General features: G+C 37.5%; 7 protein-coding genes across 8 annotated transcripts in view; 4 read left to right on the top strand and 3 right to left on the bottom strand.

Annotated features, from left to right (window-relative positions):
• The window catches only part of Blimp-1 (PR domain zinc finger protein 1), a 53,929-nt gene extending 51,312 nt beyond the window's left edge, over positions 1–2,617 (bottom strand). The window contains exon 1 of the mRNA XM_068285869.1: positions 2,452–2,617. The gene's annotated coding sequence lies outside the window, so the exon portion shown is untranslated. The remainder of the gene's footprint in view (positions 1–2,451) is intronic.
• Positions 2,618–3,006: 389 nt separating this feature from the next.
• Positions 3,007–20,926, bottom strand: Eaf6 (chromatin modification-related protein EAF6/MEAF6). 2 transcript variants are annotated; one of them, XM_068286033.1, is made up of 4 exons: positions 20,773–20,926; positions 4,779–4,992; positions 4,581–4,712; positions 3,007–3,647 (listed from the first exon to the last, which is right to left on the bottom strand). In XM_068286033.1, exons 1-4 carry the CDS (start codon positions 20,794–20,796, stop codon positions 3,382–3,384), a joined length of 636 nt encoding a protein of 211 aa, XP_068142134.1. In that variant the 5' UTR covers positions 20,797–20,926; the 3' UTR covers positions 3,007–3,381. The 2 variants fall into 2 exon arrangements, with proteins under 2 accessions (XP_068142134.1, XP_068142133.1); XM_068286032.1 differs by lacking the exon at positions 20,773–20,926 and adding an exon at positions 5,112–5,313.
• Positions 5,458–9,153, top strand: TM9SF3 (transmembrane 9 superfamily protein member 3). Its single transcript, XM_068286027.1, has 6 exons — positions 5,458–5,555; positions 5,721–5,944; positions 6,197–6,754; positions 7,298–8,031; positions 8,105–8,335; positions 8,407–9,153. Exons 2-6 carry the CDS (start codon positions 5,840–5,842, stop codon positions 8,549–8,551), a joined length of 1,773 nt encoding a protein of 590 aa, XP_068142128.1. The 5' UTR covers positions 5,458–5,555; positions 5,721–5,839; the 3' UTR covers positions 8,552–9,153.
• Positions 11,581–12,728, top strand: LOC137574236 (uncharacterized). The gene is made up of 2 exons (XM_068286409.1): positions 11,581–11,651; positions 11,714–12,728. Exons 1-2 carry the CDS (start codon positions 11,624–11,626, stop codon positions 12,679–12,681), a joined length of 996 nt encoding a protein of 331 aa, XP_068142510.1. The 5' UTR covers positions 11,581–11,623; the 3' UTR covers positions 12,682–12,728.
• Positions 14,347–16,071, bottom strand: Alp9 (Alkaline phosphatase 9). Its single transcript, XM_068285848.1, has one exon. It carries the CDS (start codon positions 15,880–15,882, stop codon positions 14,440–14,442), a length of 1,443 nt encoding a protein of 480 aa, XP_068141949.1. The 5' UTR covers positions 15,883–16,071; the 3' UTR covers positions 14,347–14,439.
• On the top strand, positions 16,317–19,235 carry Alp10 (Alkaline phosphatase 10). The gene is made up of 3 exons (XM_068285861.1): positions 16,317–16,454; positions 17,574–18,724; positions 18,792–19,235. Exons 1-3 carry the CDS (start codon positions 16,355–16,357, stop codon positions 19,131–19,133), a joined length of 1,593 nt encoding a protein of 530 aa, XP_068141962.1. The 5' UTR covers positions 16,317–16,354; the 3' UTR covers positions 19,134–19,235.
• On the top strand, positions 19,753–20,715 carry vito (nucleolar protein viriato). The gene is given in 4 exon segments (XM_068286031.1): positions 19,753–19,891; positions 19,957–20,167; positions 20,169–20,456; positions 20,458–20,715. Coding segments are annotated over 4 exon segments (780 nt in total). The 5' UTR covers positions 19,753–19,829; the 3' UTR covers positions 20,677–20,715.
• Positions 20,927–21,512: the final 586 nt, after the last annotated feature.

Here is a 21,512-nt window from a genome sequence, read left to right on the forward strand (position 1 = left end):
CAAAAACTAGAGCTTTAACTAAGAGAGTCAAGAGAGCGTTACTTAAGAGAGTTTTTTGTTGTCTTTTTTGGGTTAAATGTGTGAGAGTGTGAGTGTCAGTGTGTGCGAGTGTGTAGTGTAGTGGGTGAGTGGGTGGCAATACAACAAATTATGATGTCACAAAAGAAAATACCGAAAAAAAAAGACACCAACGACAACGACAACAACAACAGCAAGTAGGCAAAAAAAAAACAATAAAAATTGGTTCAAAAAACTGAATTTGGTATGAAACAATTTTTTTGTTGTGTTTTGGTATCATTTTGGTTTGTGACTTTAATTTGTTTGCAATTTGTTTATGTTGCGACAAATTTTCTCTTTGTGGAAAGCGTTTTGCCTCCTTTTGAACTGAGTTGCAGTTGTGGCAGCAGCAGCGGCAGCGGCGGCGCCATGTCGGCAGCAATTCTTGGAAACAAGTTGCATCGGAGGCAAATACATATACATACGTACATACATACATATGTACATATACATATATTGTGGCAAGAGGCAAGCATTGAACTCGATTTTGTTTTCATTGCTGGCTGCTGTTGGCTGCCTCTGAAAATTTCTAAAACGCAGCTAATTAGTCGAGAGTGTTTGCTGCTTGCTGGTAGCTTCTTCTTTAGTGTGTTCCACTTTTCGGGCAGTTTTCCACTTTTTCCTTTTCGCTGTTGTTGTTGTTGTTGTTGGTGGTGGTGTTTTTGCAGATTTCACACGCGGCCAAGCAATTCATCATAAAAATTATTGGTAAAGAGATGTTTGAGCTTTGGCTAAAACCAAATGAAAATAAGTTTTTTTTTCTTTTCATGGACCGCGCCTTGTCTTTCGTCGTCGTTTTGAGTTTGTTTTTAAATCAAATGAAAGTTGTTACACCCTGTACACCACACCCCCCTCCCACACACACATACACAGGGGAGGATAATAATAGACAGGTATGATTGGTTTATCCAAATAGCCAAAAGAAAGAAAAGGAAAAATATTCTTGCATATAAAGATTAACTAAATTAGTAAACTATTTATGTAAGTTCTATTAACTCTAAAATAAATCTAAAAAATATGTTCAAAATAGTTTAAACTTCTACTTTAAAGTCCCAAGCCCAAAGGATTTTATGTCCATTTAAGACATCTGAAAACCAACAATCAAAACGCTTAGATGGCCAATTTTAAGAGGGTAACTTCTGTGTCGAGACATCATTTTCATTGGATAAGGAATTCGTTTCTGTTTCTGACATACATACATAGAAGGCAGTCAGTCAATCAGTTAGTCAGTCAGCTAGTCTGTCTATCATTTAGACAGTCAGTTAGTCAATCGTTTCAGTAGACTTTGTTTTAGATCCAAATACAAAAACAAACGGTCGTTGCCATTTTCACTTGAAGTTCGCAGCAAAGAAAAGCGAGCATGCGAAGCGAAAATCGAAGAAAAATTGAGCATACGCCGCGTATGACGAAAGTGAAATAGAAGCCAAGCACCAACAACAGCAACAACAAGTCAAAAAGCCTAATAAATTGATAACAACAAAAACAACAACAACACAAGAGAGGAGTGCGTAAGAGTTTGATGAGGAAGTGCGAGAGAGAGAGGAGAAAGAGAGAGTGACAGCGAGAATGAGAGCAAGAGAAAGAGCAAAATCCGAGTGGGAAAGAGAGAGAGAGGGAAAGGGAAAGGTTGTTCTTAGCTTTAAGCGTAGCTTCACTTTTTTTCTCTATTTTGTTAGTTTTTTTTTTATATATGTATATATTTTTTTGGCTTTTTTGGTCAAGTTCATTCAACTTTTCTTTAGAACTTTGGGTCAATAAACTTCAAGCCAGCATGGAGATCATTTTTTTTTTCGTCTATTTGTCGGACAGTTCTCTTGGTTGATGATGGCGCTCTGCTGCTGCTGCTGATGTTGATGATGATCCAAGTCAGTCTATTTTTCTTTTGTTCGAAAGGCGGCAAAGCACATAAATTAAAAGTCTTTAACTGGAGGTCAATGGACAACGTTGAGAATGAAAGAAAGATATAACAAATGGGCTAGCATATCGTGCGGCTATTATCAACAAACAAAAAAAAAAAAACAACTTTCAATTAAAAACCCAAAAGAATTTGCCTTTTAATAGTCCCAACTTCAGTCCATTTGGTTTTTTAAACTTAACGTGCTCTTCTAACATTTACAACAGATGGCGCTTTTTTGGCGCCATCTAGGTGATACACAAAGGCAACTCTGCTGAGTTTTGAAATGGAATGGCACTATAATTTCTTTTACATATCTTCTGATTAGCTAAGAACATTTTAAAACAAGTAGCAAATCGTGAAAATTGTTTATACCGATAAGAAATTTTCAGAACATCTTTAAAAACTTATTTTTACATCGTTTTTTTTTTTTTAGCATCAAAGTGATTTGAATCATTCATTGCCCCAAGTTAATCAATATAAAAAAGAAAACCACTTACCTTGGCTTATCTTGCATTAACCGATTCCTTGTTAGTAATTGTTGTTGTTGTTCTATATTGAAAATCCTTTATATGAACTCTTCCTTAATATATTCCTGAATTAGAATTAATGTTGCTTGTAGGCAATTTTTTGATCAGTTTATAATTTTATCCATCATTTAGTTTAAATAGATGTTCTTGAGCTTGGCATTTTCATGTACTTATTCTAGATATATATAAAATAAAAAATTATAATATAATAAAATAATATAATTGTAAAATATGGAGAAACAAAAATATTCCATGAAAAACAAAAAGAAAAAAATTTGGATCTAACTTTAGGCTAAATTTCTTTTTGTTGTGTTTTTCAATTGTTTTTTACGCTTTTATTTGAGCTTAAAAAATAACTTTTTTGTTAAGAGGAAATATTCGTATAAATCGAACTAATAATAAATAGAGAGAGCGGGAGAAAGTAATTAGAATTATTAAAACCTTTTGTTTGTATAAATGAATTTTTTTGTTTTTGTTCTGCTTTTAATTTACAATTCGATCGTTATTGCGGATATACTAAAATAATTACTTTAAAAATTCAATATTTATATTTACAATTGTTTTTTTCCGCCTTTCTTCTTTTCTCGATGCACTTATTAAAAGAAAATGTTTAACAAATATTTGTAAAGTTTACGCTTAAACGGAGGACGTAAGGGGTAAGGGGGAGACGTTGAAGGTTATTTTGTTTATGTTTTTTTTTTTTTCGTTCTTATGAATATGCCCTGAAATTATGAGATATTTTCCGGTATTTGGCATACAATCTCTAAGCATTTCTTAATTTCTATAGATTTCTATTTTTTTTTTCTTTTTCTTTTTCCATTAGTGTGTGTGTGTGTGTGTCTTGTGTTTTCTGTCATTTATTTATACAAGTTATTAATTACCCTTTCATTATTATCATCATCATCGATGTCGTATCTTTTTGTTTATGTGTCCGCTTTTTTTGGCTGTTGCACTTGAACTGGAGGTGAGTTTACTTTTTGTATTTGATGTGGATGTGCCGAGGACATCTTTGTGATTGCTGTTGCCACCGAGATTGCCACCAAGCATGCCGGAACCACTGCCCACCATGTTGCCACCACCACCACCAACACCGCCGCCGCCACCAACTCCGCCACCAACTGAACCGCCAATTAATAAACTGCCTTCATGTCGGTGCGAGGGCGAATCTGAAAGTGATCAATTTGGGGACATAATAAGAACTGCTTGCAAAGAAATAGGATATGTTTAGCAGATTTCGTAATATTAATATCTAAGATCCAATTCAAAAACTGCTTCCTTATGATAAGTGATTAAGCAGTGGAACATGCATTTTCCACATCTAATTGCAGGCCAGGGCCGAAAGCATCTCAAGGGTGCATATATATGCAAATGAAAAGTGCCAGAGCCTGATCTTGACACAAAGTGAAAAGTAAAGCCATTTTGAATAGACTAAACTTGCTTATTTCGCAAACATCTTTAATTGATGTTTAAGCAGTGTTTTTATCCTTAGAACTGCACTTGCCCTCTTTGCATGTTCTTGCCTTTCTTAAATACTTTGTCAATATTTTGACATTCCAGAACTGCTTGCTTATAAATTTATATCCTTGAAGACCAAAATATGTTAACATTCTTTCACCGAACTGCTTGCAAAGAAATAGGATATGTTTAGCAGATTTCGTAATATTAATATCTAAGATCCAATTCAAAAACTGCTTCCTTATTATATGTGATAAGGCAGTGGAACATGCATTTTCCACATCTAATTATAGGCCAGGGCCGAAAGCATCCCAAGGGTGCAAATGAAAAGTAAGTGCCAGAGCCTGATCTTGATACAAAGTGAAAAGTAAAGCTATTTTGAAAAGACTAAACTTGCTTAGTTCGCAAACATCTTTAATTGATGTTTAAGCAGTGTTTTAATCCTTAGAACTGCACTTGCCTCCCTCTTTGCATGTTCTTGCCTTTCTTAAATACTTTGTCAATATTTTGACATTCTAGAACTGCTTGCTTATAAATTTATATCCTTGAAGACCAAAATATGTTAACATTCTTGCACCGCTTGATTTGATATATGGTCAAGCAGTGTTTATCAAAATATCCTCTTTATCTGTGTGTTTCCTTACCCTTTTCATCTTTGGGTGTACTTTTTATGCTCGTTGCCCCATCATGCGCTGTGGTTGTATTCTGATTTATTGAAATTTGATTGTCACTAGAGTCCTCATTTGTTATGGAATCCGATTCACTGGCACGTTCAGCTAAAACGATAAACATTCCTAGATTAGATTTCTTGTCAGATTTGGGATCGACAGAGAATCACTCACGATTACAAATGGCCATGGAGGTAATGCTGGATTTTGAGAATAAACGTTCAGCCTCTTTGAATTTGCGATTTCGTTTGTCTGCCTTGGAATTGGTTGCCTTATTTGAGGTCAAATAGCGTTCCCATCCTCGTATTATATTGCCACACAGCTGAGTGTCCTCCAGGTACGAGCCTTCAAAGGCATAGATTTGACGCTCCAGGTTCGCCAGTTGTTCCTGCCAAATTAGTGAGAATTTGTTTATTAAGATATTTAAGACTGGATTCATTTCGATATTCTTGGATTCATCCGCCGTTGTTCTTCTTCTCGCTGCAGCTATCTCTTTTTCGCACATACCGAAGTTTCCGCCTTTTTTTTGATGAGATCGGCCAGCTCGGCTCTGGTGTCCATTGGACCACCTTTCGCGTTGGAATTTGTTTTCGCCGACTTCTTGGGCTTGTTACCATTCGTTTCGCTAACATTTTTACTTGTCGGAGAGCTCATTTTGCCCAATAATTTCAATAAATTGTAAACAATATAAATGGTGTGACCGTTCTATTGGTTTTTTCCTAGAAATACTGGCATCCGTGACATATGCCCCTAGTATTTTTGCTACCAGTATCTTACAAAGTCAAGATAGCGTCATTATCTAAATATGGGTTTGGAACACTGGAATTAATATTACATTTAAAATGTACAATTTTTTTCAGTGTAGACTATACATGAAGTGTGGCGAGTTTTTGTTCAATTTGTTTTGTTTTTATTTTTGAGACTAACAGTAAATTAAGTATACGTATACAGGTGCAAAAAAGTAACCCATCATCAGCATACCACTCGTAACACTTCTCCTTCGAAACCGCCACACACGCACACACACACACACACACTCAAGCACAACAGAGAGACGAAAAAATAGAAGCGAAAAAAAGCATAATAAATAAATTTTGTTTTAAACGCATGCAAAAGGAACTCCAATTTGGCAGCCGCAGAAACGGAAAGGAAAAACCTTAAAGGGTGACAGTGAGTGTGACAGAGAGAGGGAGTGTGAGTGAGTGGAGGAGCAGCAGCAGGAACTCCACATCAATATGGCCAAGACAAGGCGTACCACCAGCAACTTTTCCTGGCTGCTAATCGTTCTTGTCAGCGCGAACTGCTACGTGTCCAGCAGAGCAGATGAACACACACACAAGGTAAAGTACGTCGACGTTGTCGTCGTCGCCGGCGCCGGCGTTTTTGTTGCACACATTGTAAATTCATATGTATTAGTAAATATATATATTTTTTTTCTCATTTGTTATTATCACTGAAAGTGATTGAAACCACAACCTTCCCCACCAGCAAACAATTTTCCCCCCTCAATCTACCATTTACTTATCTTGCTCTGTGTCTCTCTCTCTCTCTCTCTCTCTCTCTCTATCGGTGGATTCCTTTCTGAATTGCAGTACAATGACCAAGAGGAAGTGGTCCTTTGGATGAATACAGTGGGTCCATATCATAATCGCCAAGAGACATATGCCTATTTCTCATTACCATTCTGTCGGGGTACAAAAGATACAATCTCCCATTACCATGAGACGCTAAGCGAGGCTTTGCAAGGTGTCGAACTAGAGTTGAGTGGCTATCAAATGGCCTTCGCCCAAACCAAGAAACGCAATGTTATCTGCGGTGTCGAATTAACGGAGGAGAAAACCAAAGCCTTTACCTATGCCGTTATGAATGAATATTGGTATCAAATGTATATCGATGGCCTGCCCATTTGGGGTAAAGTCGGTGAACGTGATGAGCGTGATGGCAAATATTATATATTCACGCATAAGAAATTCGATATCGGCTATAATGGTCAACAAATCGTTGATATCACATTGACAACGGATGCACGACAAGAGCTAAAAGCTGGCGCCAAAATTGAATTCTCCTATGAAGTCAACTGGAAGACAAGCAAAGTGGAATTCAAGAATCGTTTCGATAAATATTTGGATCCAAATTTCTTTCAGCACAGGGTAAGCTATTGAATTATGTACATATAATCAATTCCTCCCAATTCTAAAGTCTACACAATGTTTGATCATTTAAGTGGGATGTACGTAAGGTTGGGCTGAAATTTATTGAGGTTAGGATGTCATTAAAGTAAGGTTAGGCTCTTTTTACTTTGTTACCTCCCACCATTTTAATCTCTTATCAGCTTACAAGTTCATTTCTTATATCGTTTTTATTTTAAAACAGTCCATGTTGTTTTCACAAACGCGAGAAATTGTGCAATTTATGTATGTTTAGTGAACCTTTTAAGAGTGCCACGTAATGTCATTAGTTTAAGCTTAATTTATTTAGAGACTTTTTAGAGATTTTGAAATTCCTTAAGAATTTATACTAGAGCTTCATGTGGATTTCTGGTCTAGATGGCAAAATTTTACACTCAAATGTCATGGGTAAAGAGTCTAGAAAAAGTTTATTGAATGCAGAGAAAAGGTTTGGCTTGGAAATGATTATTTTGCAATCAGTTTTGTTTAAGATTTTTGCTTAAAAATTGTTATTTCTGATTGCAGATTCATTGGTTCAGCATTTTCAATAGCTTCATGATGGTTATATTCCTCGTTGGACTCGTTTCAATGATATTGATGCGTACATTGCGCAAAGATTATGCACGCTATAGCAAGGATGAGGAGGTCGATGATATGGAACGCGATTTGGGCGATGAATATGGCTGGAAGCAGGTGCATGGTGATGTATTTCGTTCGCCACCGAACGCTCTACTCTTCTCGGCCCTGGTCGGTGCTGGCTATCAATTGATATCGGTTGTTTTCTGTGTCATCATGTTTGCCATTGTGGGTGAATTGTATACGGAACGTGGTTCAATGCTATCGACAGCGATCTTTGTATATGCGGCAACATCACCGATTAATGGCTATTTCGGTGGCTCACTCTATGCCCGTTTGGGTGGACGCCTATGGATACGTCAGATGTTGGTATCGGCATTCACTGTACCGGTTGCTGTATGTGGCACAGCATTTATGATCAATTTCATAGCCATTGGCTATCATGCATCGAGAGCCATACCATTTGGCACAATGGTCGCTGTCACCTGCATATGTCTATTTGTTATTTTACCATTGACATTGGTTGGCACTGTTGTGGGACGCAATTTGGATGGCCAACCGGATTTCCCATGTCGCGTGAATGCTGTACCACGACCCATACCCGAAAAGAAATGGTATATGGAGCCGTTGATTATAGTGCTGCTGGGTGGCGTTTTACCATTTGGTTCCATTTTCATTGAAATGTAAGTGCCAAACCAAATGAACTACATCCAATTTCAAGGATTCTTAATCATATATATTTGTGTTTTTGTTTAGGTATTTTATATTCACATCATTTTGGGCATATAAAATCTATTATGTTTATGGATTTATGCTACTGGTATTCACTATACTGACTGTGGTCACTGTCTGTGTGACAATTGTTTGCACATATTTCTTGCTTAATGCCGAGGATTATAGATGGCAATGGACGAGCTTTATGGCCGCTGGCTCCACATCGATCTATGTGTATGCCTATTCATTTTACTACTTTTTCTTTAAGACCAAGTAAGTGGCGTGAGATAAAACCATTTGACTTTCGATAGAAATTTCATTATTTTCCTTGTTTTTAATTGCAGAATGTTTGGCCTATTTCAAACGGCCTTCTATTTTGGTTATATGGCCTTATTTAGCGGCGCCTTGGGTATCATTTGCGGCACTGTTGGCTATGTGGGCACAAATCTATTTGTTCGCAAAATCTATTCCAATGTGAAAATAGACTAATTTACCCCCCTATCTATATATATTTATATATATATATATATATAAACCCTTTAACCCTGTCCTCCCACAATTTCTCTAACTCTGTTTAACACAAACATCAAACAACCAAGCATTATCAATCGAAAAATGATTTATATTTATTTATGTAGAATTTTAGTGTTTAACTACCATTCAAAAAAAAAAAAAAAATTAGTTTTCATTTTTTTTTTGTTTGTTTTCTCTTTGCTTCCTTTTTTTTTTGCTTTCTTTTTTATTCTCCTTGCGTTTTTGCTCAAAAATCTCATTTACCAAAGTTGCAATATCCCAAATATATATAATTTGTTTCCTTGATGATGATCTATATATATATATACAATATATATATGTATATTTCGTATATATATATAGCATGTGTGTGTTTTATAAAAAAACTTATCAAACTTATCAAAAAAACAAAAACAACGGGCAAGATGAATAACGAAAAATGTGACTTCAATTTATTTTTTGCGCCAATTAAGTTTATGTACGTGAGATGCTGATGATTTAGCCATAGTCGATAAATATAATTATTAATATTAATAATAATAATAAAATGAAAACAAATTCAAATATGTAAAACCAAACTAATGCATTTCACATAGTTTTTCAAAGGTTTCAGCTGACTCATTCTAGAAGTTCTAGCTTTATATGATTTATTTGATTTATTTAATTAATCTACTGGAAAATGTATATATTAATCACTTTTTAAATTGAAGTAAGTTGCTTTATGGCTGATTTTTCTCTCATCAAAGTTAAAACACAAATTTGATTGTATAAATTTGTTTATAAACCGCTATTCTATTAGTTTGTTTAGCAGTTTTCTTTAAATTATATAATCAAATACATATTTCATGTAAGTCAGAGGTGCCAAATAGAAAGAGAAACTAGTTCTGTCGTGCGAAAGGGATAGTGCAACGGAGCAACAAACTCTCTTATTAAAGTGGCCATTCTTGTTTGACAACTCGGAAAATCGTTGGTCAGAGAGAGAGAAAGATCTTAGCTGACATACCTTTATGCATATGTATGAATGAAACTGTCAATACAAGAGCCTAAGAATTGAAAGGTGTATCCAAAGAATTAATTTTAACTAACCGTTCGTTCATATGAGTGACATACGATCAAAAGGGGACGAGACGAGTTCATAGAGTCCTTTCGTTCATCTATCCATCTGAAAGTTCTCCTAGAACGTTAAAGAGAAATTACTAATCCCTATATTACATGGCTCCTATGAGACCGATTGATGATGGGTCCAATATAGAATTCTAGATCTAGAATTTCCCAGCAATTGTCTAAAATATCAAATATCTGTTCGTTCAATAAACTTATTAATGACTGTGCCGAATTTCATCAGAATCTGATGACTATATGATCTAGGATCTGAGATAGATTCCAGTATATTGAGATCAGAATATAATGCAAACGGAAGAAAATGCTCTTCATTTGCTGTAGTTAAAATCAAAAACTAGATAACTAAACTCAATTCAGAAAAATAATGAAATATCAACAGCGAAAATACCTAAAATACTTGGAATAACAGAGCAATATAATGATGAGAAAACAAAACCAAATCAACTAAAAAAAAAGATGTTATTAAGTTTAAAAACGAAATTTCGAATATCTTGTAGGGTATAGAAGGCAACCTAATGGCTGGGACTGGGTCCGGCCCTCTAGCATGGTCTCTTATCTTTGGCAATACAAAAAAAATTGATCAAGTGGCCCTGTTGCCAACTTGTTCATCTGATCCATTGGTAGATGTTTTGTTTTCGTTTATATTGTTCTTTAGTGATATGATTGACCCTCAAAATTGAAAAAAAAAAACAAAAAAAACGAAAACGAAAATTGAAGCGCTTTTTCTTTCTTTTATTTTGGCAAACTTTTTTATGGCACCCTTCCATCTAATAATGGCAGATTGTGTCGAACTTATCTTTTTGTGCAATGAACTGGTATTTGTTAGAAAACAACTCTTGATGTTTTGTTTTATGATTGGCCAATTATCAAAACGTGAATATCAAGTGTCTTGGTAAATATTCCATGACGACAAAAATATGAAACGAAATTTGATGAAACAACAATTCGCTTATGTGTGTGTTTAGATGAGGGCTAAGTGGGCTAGACTATCTCTAGGAGATTCACTTTTACCTTCTACTCTCCAGAGAGTACAGAATGATGTGGATCAGGTTATGTAGCTTAAGCTAATGACACACATGTGGTGTCTATCTTCTTCTTTTTTTCTTTGGGTTGGGGAATGTAACTGGAATTGAATCTGAAATCGATTTCGTAATTTATGCTAATGAAAGATCAATAAGAACCTCCACACAATAACGGCGCTTCGGAGTGATAGAGAGGCGGCAAAGGGAGGGAGAGATTGAGAATTCTCAAAGAATCTTCCTACTTCCTACTCATCGGGTTGTGTTGTGAAAGTGTTTCGAAATCATGCTTCAACAACAAGTTATAGTAATTCATAAAAATTTCAAAATACCTATTACTTTTTTTTTTATATATGTATCTTGTATGCCTTATGTGGGTTGTTCATAAATTTGTTGTTGTTGTTCCTTTTTTTTGGAATTTAAGATAGAATTTTTTACGAGTTGATTGACATTTGATGCGCTGACTAGTTGACTTTTCTCCTTCTCCGCTCCCCTCCTATCCCGCCACTTCCATTTCAATGGGTTTCGTTTGTCGATGTTTTTCCGAATGTAAATTCCAATAAATGTCAGCTATCGAATAATGATGATGGTGGCAAGGGGTGTGACAAGAACGGCAGATGGCTAGGAGGGCGGGAGGGAGGGGGAGCAAAACATACTAAGAACAGTTATTGCTTTTGCCTCATTTTATATGCATTCATTTTAAACTTAAACCAATTTCAACTGGGTTCGAATATCATTTAGATATAGACCCTTTCTCTTAAAATCATGGCTTTGGGTGGGGGGGATGGGGGGAGAAAAGTTTTTCAGTTTTCCGTTCATTGCATATAAAAACCACAGCCATGATTCTAGATCACCTCAGTTTCCAACAAATATCTGCAGTGAGTAGTAGTCGGTAGTAGGCATCAACATGTTTGGATATCTTCTAGTCCTTTTGGGTAAGTTCTTGGACAAGGAATTTTGTTGCCACCTTGAATTGTGACTGGAATTTTTCGTGTAGGACTTTTCGCCCCGAATGCATTGGCTTCGTTGGTGAAATGTAATTGTGATCCTGGTCCAGAGGGACCAGCTGGTCCACCTGGTCCTCCAGGTCCACCAGGTCCACCGGCTTACAACACGGGACCATGGGGTTATCCGCCTACATCGCCATTCAATCAGAATGTACAAATTATACCGGGACCGCGAGGAATGCCAGGACCACCGGGTCCCCCAGGATATTGTTTCCCTTGCCCGGCAGCACCACCATTCCGCACTGGTTTGGGTCCACGCCCTGGTCCCTGGGGTAGTGGCAATCCCATTCAGCCATTGGTCACATCTCCAGTGGATTCGGCAAGCGGTGTCTCGACTGCCATTGGCAATATAATCGTATTGCCTTCTGGTGCCAGCTTGAATGGACGCACTCAACTGTTCCGCATCACACCGGATGGTCAAGTGCTGCAAATTGAATCGCCCAAGGATGTGCCAAAGGATTTACTCGATTTACCAGTGCCCGTGCCGGCGAATACATTCCAGGAGTTACCCACATTGCCGACAGTCGCCTCCTTGCCGAGCATTACACCGCCAGCCTTAGGATCGGGTGGAGCTGCTATAGCTGTTCCACCAGCTGCTCCAACATTGGCCACACCCCCAGCGGTAGGCGAAACGGCAAATGCCCCACAGACGACTCTGCCACCCGAAGGACTCGATGAAGCCTTGTTTGCAGCGAATAATTTCGATAAAAAGGACTTCCTGCGCGGCGGCAGCAGTTTCAATGACGCCGTTCACGATTGGCGACGCATCTTCCTCTTGGGCGAACGGCCAGCTAATGCATATACATCCGCCCCCATAGCCCAGCCATCCCATCCCAATCAATTGGAGAGCACCATGGAGAATTTTCAGCGAGCTCTCGTCGAATTGAAAGAGAAATACGCCTCATTAATACAACCACGTAGCGGGGGCAATGGAGGTCGCTATGCAGTCATACTTTAAGGAGCCGCATCATTTTCCGCAATTTTTGCATTTATTAGATAATAGATATTTAAATAAAAACAAGTACTGATAATTTCTAACAAGAGTTTCAAGTGGTCAACTATCTCTATCCACATGTATTCCACATTTCCGTTTTATTGGAACTAATCAATAAAACATTTAAAATGTACAATTTTCATTGTTATCACAAGTGCCCACAAACAAAAGTCAACAAAGACTAGGCGTAAAACTCAATTTTTGTTTACAACTTTCAGCTATCATCCTCAGCGAATTAACTAAGTACGTCAAGACCCAAGTTCCAGCTATCATCTAACGACCTATACTCTAAGAGTGTAACCAGCCTTGGATTTACCTTGTCCAAAGTGCCAAATTTCCAGAAATTTGTAAAATATCTAATAATATTTTCCATATACATACAAAATGGGAATCTTTCAGCGGTTCATTTAGCTATAATTCCCAGCAAGTTTTAGCACGGTAAGGCTGGAGTTCTTAAGCTACATTATACTAATGCTAGAACTGAATGGTTTTCACAATAACTAATAATATTTTCATATATATACAATACTTGGGAATCTTTCAGCGATTCATTTAGCTATAATTCTCAACAAGTTTTAGCATTGAAGACATGGTAAGTCTGGAGTTAATCAAAATTCTACTACTGATAGACAACCAGCTTACCTTTTTGTGTTGCTTTTCAAATGATCTGCTTCAGGAGATTAATCCCGAGTCCAAAAAGGATCGCGATCTAGACAGATAAACTAAAAACAATCCTTAAAGTATAGATCACATATTGTCCCAACGACCCAAAAAATTGTAAGCTTGTGGTTGAAAAAATGAAACTTAATTATTAATCCTTTCAATTAGAGAGCAAACCAAGATATCTAGAACGTTAAAATTCGATTTTCCTTATCTTTGTTAATGTGTCATTAAAAGTTTTTCATTACTCTAAAGTTTAATGCTAAAGCATTGTCTGGCTCAAAGTTGTATCCACAAGAAAAGGTAAAGACAAGACGTCTTAGGGCGACATTTAAGTCCAGCCCTGTGCCCCACAATTGCTTCTTCAACATGCGCAGTCTGTCGGCACTTGTCAAGGATATTGACTTAAATCCTACACTTATGAATTAAGATTCATGTGATGTGAGCTCAAAGAAAGTGGTTTTACTTTAGAGCAGAAACTATTTAAAGATAGTGCAAAACAAAGTCAACAACTAAATTCTGACATAATACAAAAGTATTTGCCAACATGCGCCATAGACTAGAGAGATTTCTTAAGGGTTCTTTTATATAACCCATAAATCTCGAAGAGCCTAAAGAAATGAGCTAAAGTAAATTAAATGTTCAAAGTTCAAAACACTTCAAAAAGAAAAAGAAAAACGTAATACTTTTTGATTGAAAATTGTAGAAAATTGAAAGTGGGGAAAATTTGTTTTTTTTTTCAAGAATTATTTTAATTTTATTATCTTTAAGAATATGTTTTTATATAATCTATAGGTACTACAGTCTAATCTATTATCGTGTGGATCAATGGCATGTGTATTGCCAAAGTACTTAATATATATATATATATATATATATATATACTATATGCAACAGATAGTGTTGGGGGCCCCTTGACGGATAATCTTATTTGAGTATTCCATTTAATAGATAAAGTGTACGTGAGAATTTAGGAATTTTGGCGCTTTTAATTAAGTCCTCCTTGCAGATGTCAGTTCGATCAATCAATCAATCAATCAATCAATCAATCAGTCAATCCGTCTAATCACATGCCGTCTGCCCGTCTCCGACACAAGCAGCATAGGCCATCATATGAGGAATAGAATTCTGTTCATAGACACCCGTAAAAAGATGAGCCCATGGGCCAGAAGCAAAGACACCAACATCCTCACCCCCATGAGTTTCGGATAGCAATGGGGCCATGGCTGGGAATTTTTCATCGAACTCCCCCGTACGCTGAGCCAAAGGATCGAAGCGCTGATGTCCTTCGGTATTGTAGTAGCTATCGAAACTCAGGCCATTGGCATAGCTGAGGGGTAAATATGGTTTACCATCCGTGCCCTTGGATTCGGCCTCACTGAAGATGTCACTGTGACGCGGCTGATAACCAGACAAGCTGAACGTATGCGAATGATCCGAGGTGACCACAATTAGAGTATCCTCCTCACTGGTCATGGCACGAGCCAATTGAACAGCCTTCGAGAGCTCAACCGTTTCATCTAGAGCTATGCGAGCCATTGTATCATGATGACTTATATCGATTTTACCTCCTTCGACGAAAAGGAAATAACCTTGCTCTTCCGTTTGCAGCACTTCGATGGCCTTTTGGGTCATCTCCTCCAGAGTGGGTTCATTGTTCTCCTCATCGGCCAACTGCTCGAGATGGTAATGCAAATGACTCTTGCTGAATAGACCCAGGAGACGTCCCGTTTCGGTGGCATTCACTTTCAACAGCTTCTTTTGCGTTTTCACAAAGACATTGCCCTCGTCCAGGGCTTCGAATTCTTCAACCAAATTGCGACCATCCGTGCGTCTGCCTTTGTCATAGAATTCGGGAGCATAGAAACTACGTTTGCCACCGCCAAGCATCACCTTCAACTTGCTGCCCACTTCACCGTGAATGAGCTGAACGGCAATATCATTGAGATTCGCACCCAGTTCTCCAGGACATGCCTCCTCGAGGACAGCATTGTTCTCCCATTCACGATCCGCTGTATGGGCATAGACACCCGATGGCGAGGCGTGTGTCACTCGGGTGGTGGTCACCAAACCCGCAGCCTTACCCTTATCCATAGCCCATTTGCCCAGCGAATAGACATGATTCGTTTCATTGGCCATGGCCAAGCAATCGCCACGTTTGACATGGGCATTCACTCCAATGGTGCCATAATTGGCCTTGACACCACACAAGTAGGAGGTAGAAGTGCAGGCACTGTCGGGCACAATTTTATCCACCGAATAGGTCTTCGAAAGTCCCGTGTAGGGGAACTCCTCAAAGGATAGTTTCATCTCCTCACCGCCAAGTAAATTGCGTGCCGCGGCCAAAGTGGCCAGTCCCATGCCATCGCCCAAAAAGAGTATAATATTCTTGGCCTTATTCGTGTTCCTCACATATGAGAGTTTTCCCAGGATATGCTTTTTACTGGCCTCCAGCCAATAATCCTGCTTAGCTTCCTCAGGATTCAGGCGCATCGACGAACGCATCGCTTTCTGTGCAAAAAAATGGATGCATTTTCTCCTCTTCGTTGGTCCGCACTCGTTTGGGCACGGCTGCCGGATTGACCAGATTTAGCCACAACAGGCATAGACCCAATACGATGACCAATTTGTTAGCCATTTTCACGAATTGTGCGTGGTTGCTTTCACTTTGCCTGCCAAATGCACACTGTTCTTCATTTACTGACATATGCCCCACTATATAACCCATTCCGGCGACATCACGAGCAAGTCAGGTGCGTTTGTTATTATTTATGATACTCACGTTTCTGCAGGGTCTCCGGGTACCCTGATCGAACCACTTGAGATTGTCGGTCGGTCGGTCGGTCGGCCAGTCTTTAGATTCTAGAAATCACGAAAAAAACAACCTAGGCGGATCGATCGATTGATCGCTAGTGTTAGGCTATATAAGCAAGTCATGTTCAAATTATTCAACTAGTCGTCATTAGGCAGTCTCAATATGAAGACCTTCTATTGCTGTTTAAGTCTCCTCCTCATCTATGGCATTTGCCATAATTCTCTGGCCAAGGAGCTGCCAACGGAGGAAGAGCTGGAGCTAAGTGAGTATTACACTCAGTTTTTTGATTGGCAACTGAAACAAAAAGCTAATCTCTAACCAATAAGAAGTGCAATATTTAACCAAACATAAAAACCTTTGGCAAAATCGAGTCTTTTGTCATAATAACAAATTGATATGTTTTATTAAATGTTTTTAGTCCCATTCTCTATAAATTAAAAAGAAAATATGAGGATTTCTAAATGTTTCTAAAACTATTTAAAAACTTAATAAAAATATAGAGCAGATCTTCAGTTTATTTCAATTTTAAAGACAAAAATAATAAATCAACAACTTTTTTTTCTATTTGTCAACATAAAAAAGCTCTGTTTTTGCTTAGTAAAAATTAAACAAAAAATAAATCAAAATGAATAAATTTTTAAGGAATTTGATTCATAAAGAAGAACTTTTTGATAGGGTTTAAAAATAAAAATAATATTAATAAATTAAAAGCAATCATAAAAAAGAAGAAATTTAAATTGTTTTCAAAATAAATCGTCTTCTTATATACCAAATTTATAATAATTATAAATTATTTGTAAATTAAAATTAATTGAAAAGAGATAAAAGGAAAGATAATTTTTAGCAATTTTTTGTAAACATTTTTCTTGTAATTTTATTTTGTTTTCCAATTTCCTAAACTAATTTTGAAGGTATGAAATTTTTCACATAGTTTTTTGCATTGATATTTATCAAATCTTAACTACTTAAGAGTATAATAAATTATGATTTGCAAATTGAATAATTTCTTATCATTGCCAATTAGAAAATATGTTCTTCAAAAGATAAACTTTCATTATATTAGAAATTATGAAATGTAAATCCTTTGTTTTTGTAGGGATTCCAATAAGGAATTTGATGATTAAATGTAATTGTCGTAAAAAAATCTTTAAGAATTTCGATTAGAATTCGATTTCATATAAAAAACGGATAAACAACTTTAAAGATTCTTATTTCGTGAATTGGGTGATATGAAAGAACATTTTCTATAAATACAATTGCTGATTTTGCAAATAATCAATTTGGTATAACCCATAAACTAAAGTTCGCTTCCGTTATCACCATGATTTTGTATAATTTTTTTGATGTGTTTTTTGTACTTTTTTTTTTTGTGTTAACACAGAACAACATCCCCGCTTGGTTAGCTCACGCGACTTTGTGGCACTGGACGAGGAGCTGGAGACACGTTTCTGGCACGATAAGGCCCAGTCGATTTTGGCCGATAAGCTTAGCCATCATAAAGCACTCAATGAGAATCGTGCGAAAAATATAATACTATTCCTCGGCGATGGGATGTCCGTGCATACAATAGCAGCGACACGTGCTCACCTGGGCGATAGCAACAAGCAGGTGTATTTTGAGAAATTTCCCTATGTTGGCCTCTCGAAAACCTATGCGATAGATGAACGCACTCCGGATTCGGCGAGTACGGCAACGGCCTATTTAAGTGGTGTCAAGGGAAACTATGGGACAATTGGTGTTAATGCTGAAGTGCCGCGTAGAGATTGCCTGGCGGCAACCAATACAAGTACTCACACTCAGTCTATAGCTCAATGGGCACAGGAGGCGGGCAAATGGGCGGGTTTGGTGACCACGGCCAGAGTGACGCATGCCTCGCCAGCTGGTGTGTATGCCCATACGGCTGAAAGAGATTGGGAAGATGATCAGACCATTGAGAAGCATGGTTGCAGCGCGGAATTGAATACGGATATTGCCCGGCAATTGGTTGAGGGCTCTGTGGGCAAGGATTTACGTGTTATTTTGGGTGGCGGTCGTGCCAAATTTCGTGATCAGACCAAACACGATGAAGAAGGCATCTTCGGGGAACGTTCGGATGGTAGAGATTTGATAGAGGACTGGAAAAACGATAAGACAGAGCGCGGCCAGCGAGGCGAGTATGTATGGTCATTGAAGGGTCTGAGTCAATTGGATTTGAGCAAAACCGATTATCTTTTGGGACTCTTTGATGCCTCCCATTGTCCCTATCATGGTGATCGTCAGCGGTCTCATTTGGAATATGCCGAACCCTCACTCTCCGATATGACAGAGGCCGCCCTTAAGGTCCTGAGTCGTAACGAGGAGGGCTATTTCCTGTTTGTGGAAAGTGGCCGCATCGATATGGCCCATCATGCCACATTGGCCCACAAGGCTCTGGAGGATACCCAAGAGTTTGCCAGAGCCATTGAATTGGCACGTGATTTAACCAATGAGGAGGATACTCTTATAGTAGTGACCTCAGATCATTCGCATACCATGTCCATCAATGGTTATCCGGTAAGTGAAAAGAAAAAAAAGAAACTTTTACATCTCATTTCCTCATTTTCTTGATCTTCTTTTACAGTATCGTCGTCAAAATATCTATGAAACAGCTCCAAATCTAGCTGATGATGAGCTACCCTTTACCATTTTGTCCTATGCCAATGGTCCTGGTTTTGGTCAAACGTATAATGAGCAAATCGGACGACTGGATCTCTCCCATGTAAATACGGAGAATGTTGACTTTGAGTTCCAAGCCACTGTGCCATTGTCCAGTGAGACTCATGGTGGCGAAGATGTGGCTGTCTTTGCATCGGGTCCAAAGGAGCATCTATTTTCGGGCAACTATGAGCAAAGCACAATCCCAGCCCTAATGGCCCATGCCGCCAATATTGGACCATTTGCTGAAGATAAACTTCAAAAATAAATAAAATCTAAAAATGAAAAGGCTGACCTAAGAGATTATAGTAACCCAAAATAACCGTTAATAGTAGGTAGTTAATAAGCATAAATATAATTTTAAAATCAATAGATTAGTACAAAAGTATTTAAAAAACAATTTCGTCTCATTTGGCTTCAAGAAACTCAAAAGAAGACACGTACTGCAAAACCAAGGCCAGGTTTAAAAAGGTTAGGGGCACCTGGACTGGAATACTTAGGGGCCCCCAAATATTATGGAAATATTTTTGAAAATACAAAAAAAAACCTATATCTATAGATTCTTTACTTCTAGTCTGGTATTGGTCGCCTTGTAGCCAATATTAGCCATTTCTCGAAATTCGTTTCGTTTTGGCGGCCCCTTAATTGTCCACCCACAACCTTGGAAAAACGTATAGCTAAACTTATAGCTGATAGGTATATAATTCGCATCTGATACAATTTATTTAATTTTCGAATCTGTATGAAAATCAGTTTTAATTTAAATAAAAAAATCTAGCTATTTATTTTTGCTCATTGCCGTGTAACTAATAATTCAAATCACTATTAAGCTAGTGTGAATGCGGCATATGGTCATACCAATTTGATGTAGTGTCATTCTGGCATAATACTAGCATGTGCTCGTTCCATTGCCAGTGTTTCATACAAATAAAATAGACAAACAACATCATTTATCAAAAAGAGAATGACAAGAAAAAAGCAACCTAAAAAGAAAGTGGAAATTGTCTTTGATCCACTGAAACGCAAGTATGTACAGATTCAAACTGTTCCATCTTTTGAACATATTAAATTCATCTGCCAATCCCCTGCAGAGAATTTCTGACTGGATTTCGAAAGCGTAAGAATGAGCGCCGCACTCGTGCAAAGGTAGAGTTGGAACGCAATCTTAAGGAAGAGCGCATACGAATCCGTCAGGAGGTAAAAGATGGCTTCAAGCATCTTAAGAAATCCTATGAACCACTCAAAGAACTCACCGAGGAGGAGAAGGCGGAGGCTAATGTCGCTGAGGCCTACGAAGATGAGGGAGGTCCAGGTGAAAATTGTTGAGCTGACCACAAACGACTTGGCTGCCCAAAGAAATATGCTTGGTGCCAATCAAGCTGAGGACACAGATGAAGATGATGATGAGGAATCTGACAACGGCGAGATGAAACAAGATGAGACCAATCGGATTCCCGGCATGGATTTCGATCATAAACCCACAAAAACCAAACGAGCTAATGCAGCGAGCACAGACAATTCAAAATCCACAGATGACGTCGAATTCAAGAGCAAAAAAGATTTGGATAAACTGATGAAGACGAAAACATTGAAAAAAAATCAAAAAAAGCAAGCTCTTCAAAATGAAGGAGCAAATAGATAAAAGAGCCAATCTGAAGAAGGTCAAACGTGATCGTAACAATACCATCAAAAGTGTTCCAAAACATCAACGGAAGAAGCTCAAATACGGTCACGTCCAGCAGCAGACCAAATATCGCAAGGGTCGCATGGTCAACAAAAAGGAGAGACGCAAACGTGCCGGTGGCGATTAGGATAATTCAATTTTAATAAATGTAATTTTTTTCAACCTACATTTCTCAACTCGGTTTATTAGTTGTTTGGGTGGCTGTCAAAAATTTCGTACTCACTTTGCTTAGATTTACTTCTTCCATCTAAATCTGCTTCGGAATAGTTGCCAATATATCCTAGAATCACTTTAATTATACTTTCACACTTTATTTAAAGATAAAAAGCCCTTTAAAACTTTAATTACGCGCAACTCAATCGGCGGCTCCGCCAAACGGCCTCGCGGCGATGCCACCCAGTCAATATTCCCATGACGTTGCCACTTATGTCTGTGTCACACAGGCTCTTATCGTTGGATAACTAAAATATCCTCTTTTTCCCCAATATATTCTTTATAGGCCTATCTTGTTGCGATTTTTTTACTATTAGTGTAACTTTTTTGTTGTTGTTTATTGGTTGAAATAAACTGTAAATGTGATATACATATACGTATGTATGTATATATATATTGTTTTATTATTTTCCATTTTCATGTACAATTATAATTTTGCTAATTCGTCGGCCATCAATTTCTTTTGTTTTTCTTTATATATATATGTATATATATATTTTATTTGTTTTTACATATATCTATAGATATACATCCAACAGGATTTTTTTTTTCTTATTTGCTTTTGTTTAATCTTGGGCTGCAGTTAAGTATAATCATCATTAATATGATTTAATATATTAAAAAAAAAAAAAGGATTGGCGCTTCATTTAAAAATGACACCAACTATAATGGGAGGAATCATTGTCCTCGGCAGATCAATCTTTTGATCTGTCTTGTTCTTCTTGTATCGTCTGTGTAAACGCGTTGTTT

Source organism: Drosophila tropicalis, unplaced genomic scaffold (assembly GCF_018151085.1).
Source record: "Drosophila tropicalis isolate 14030-0801.00 unplaced genomic scaffold, ASM1815108v1 contig_443, whole genome shotgun sequence".
In the NCBI taxonomy this organism is placed as follows: Eukaryota; Metazoa; Arthropoda; class Insecta; order Diptera; family Drosophilidae; genus Drosophila; species Drosophila tropicalis.

Coding starts and splice junctions, on each gene's coding strand:
- Eaf6 (XM_068286032.1), bottom strand. CDS start 5,258: ATGAGCTCTCCGACAAGTAAAAATGTTAGCGAAACGAATGGTAACAAG. Junction 4,713..4,778: donor CTCCATGGCCATTTGTAATC/GTGAGTGATTCT, acceptor TTATCGTTTTAG/CTGAACGTGCCAGTGAATCG. Junction 3,648..4,580: donor TACACCCAAAGATGAAAAGG/GTAAGGAAACAC, acceptor GATCACTTTCAG/ATTCGCCCTCGCACCGACAT.
- LOC137574236 (XM_068286409.1), top strand. CDS start 11,624: ATGTTTGGATATCTTCTAGTCCTTTTGG. Junction 11,652..11,713: donor ATATCTTCTAGTCCTTTTGG/GTAAGTTCTTGG, acceptor TTTTTCGTGTAG/GACTTTTCGCCCCGAATGCA.
- Alp10 (XM_068285861.1), top strand. CDS start 16,355: ATGAAGACCTTCTATTGCTGTTTAAGTCTCCTCCTCATCTATGGCATT. Junction 16,455..17,573: donor GGAGGAAGAGCTGGAGCTAA/GTGAGTATTACA, acceptor GTGTTAACACAG/AACAACATCCCCGCTTGGTT. Junction 18,725..18,791: donor TGTCCATCAATGGTTATCCG/GTAAGTGAAAAG, acceptor CTTCTTTTACAG/TATCGTCGTCAAAATATCTA.
- Alp9 (XM_068285848.1), bottom strand. CDS start 15,882: ATGCGTTCGTCGATGCGCCTGAATCCTGAGGAAGCTAAGCAGGATTAT.
- TM9SF3 (XM_068286027.1), top strand. CDS start 5,840: ATGGCCAAGACAAGGCGTACCACCAGCAACTTTTCCTGGCTGCTAATC. Junction 5,945..6,196: donor CAGATGAACACACACACAAG/GTAAAGTACGTC, acceptor TCTGAATTGCAG/TACAATGACCAAGAGGAAGT. Junction 8,032..8,104: donor GGTTCCATTTTCATTGAAAT/GTAAGTGCCAAA, acceptor GTTTTTGTTTAG/GTATTTTATATTCACATCAT.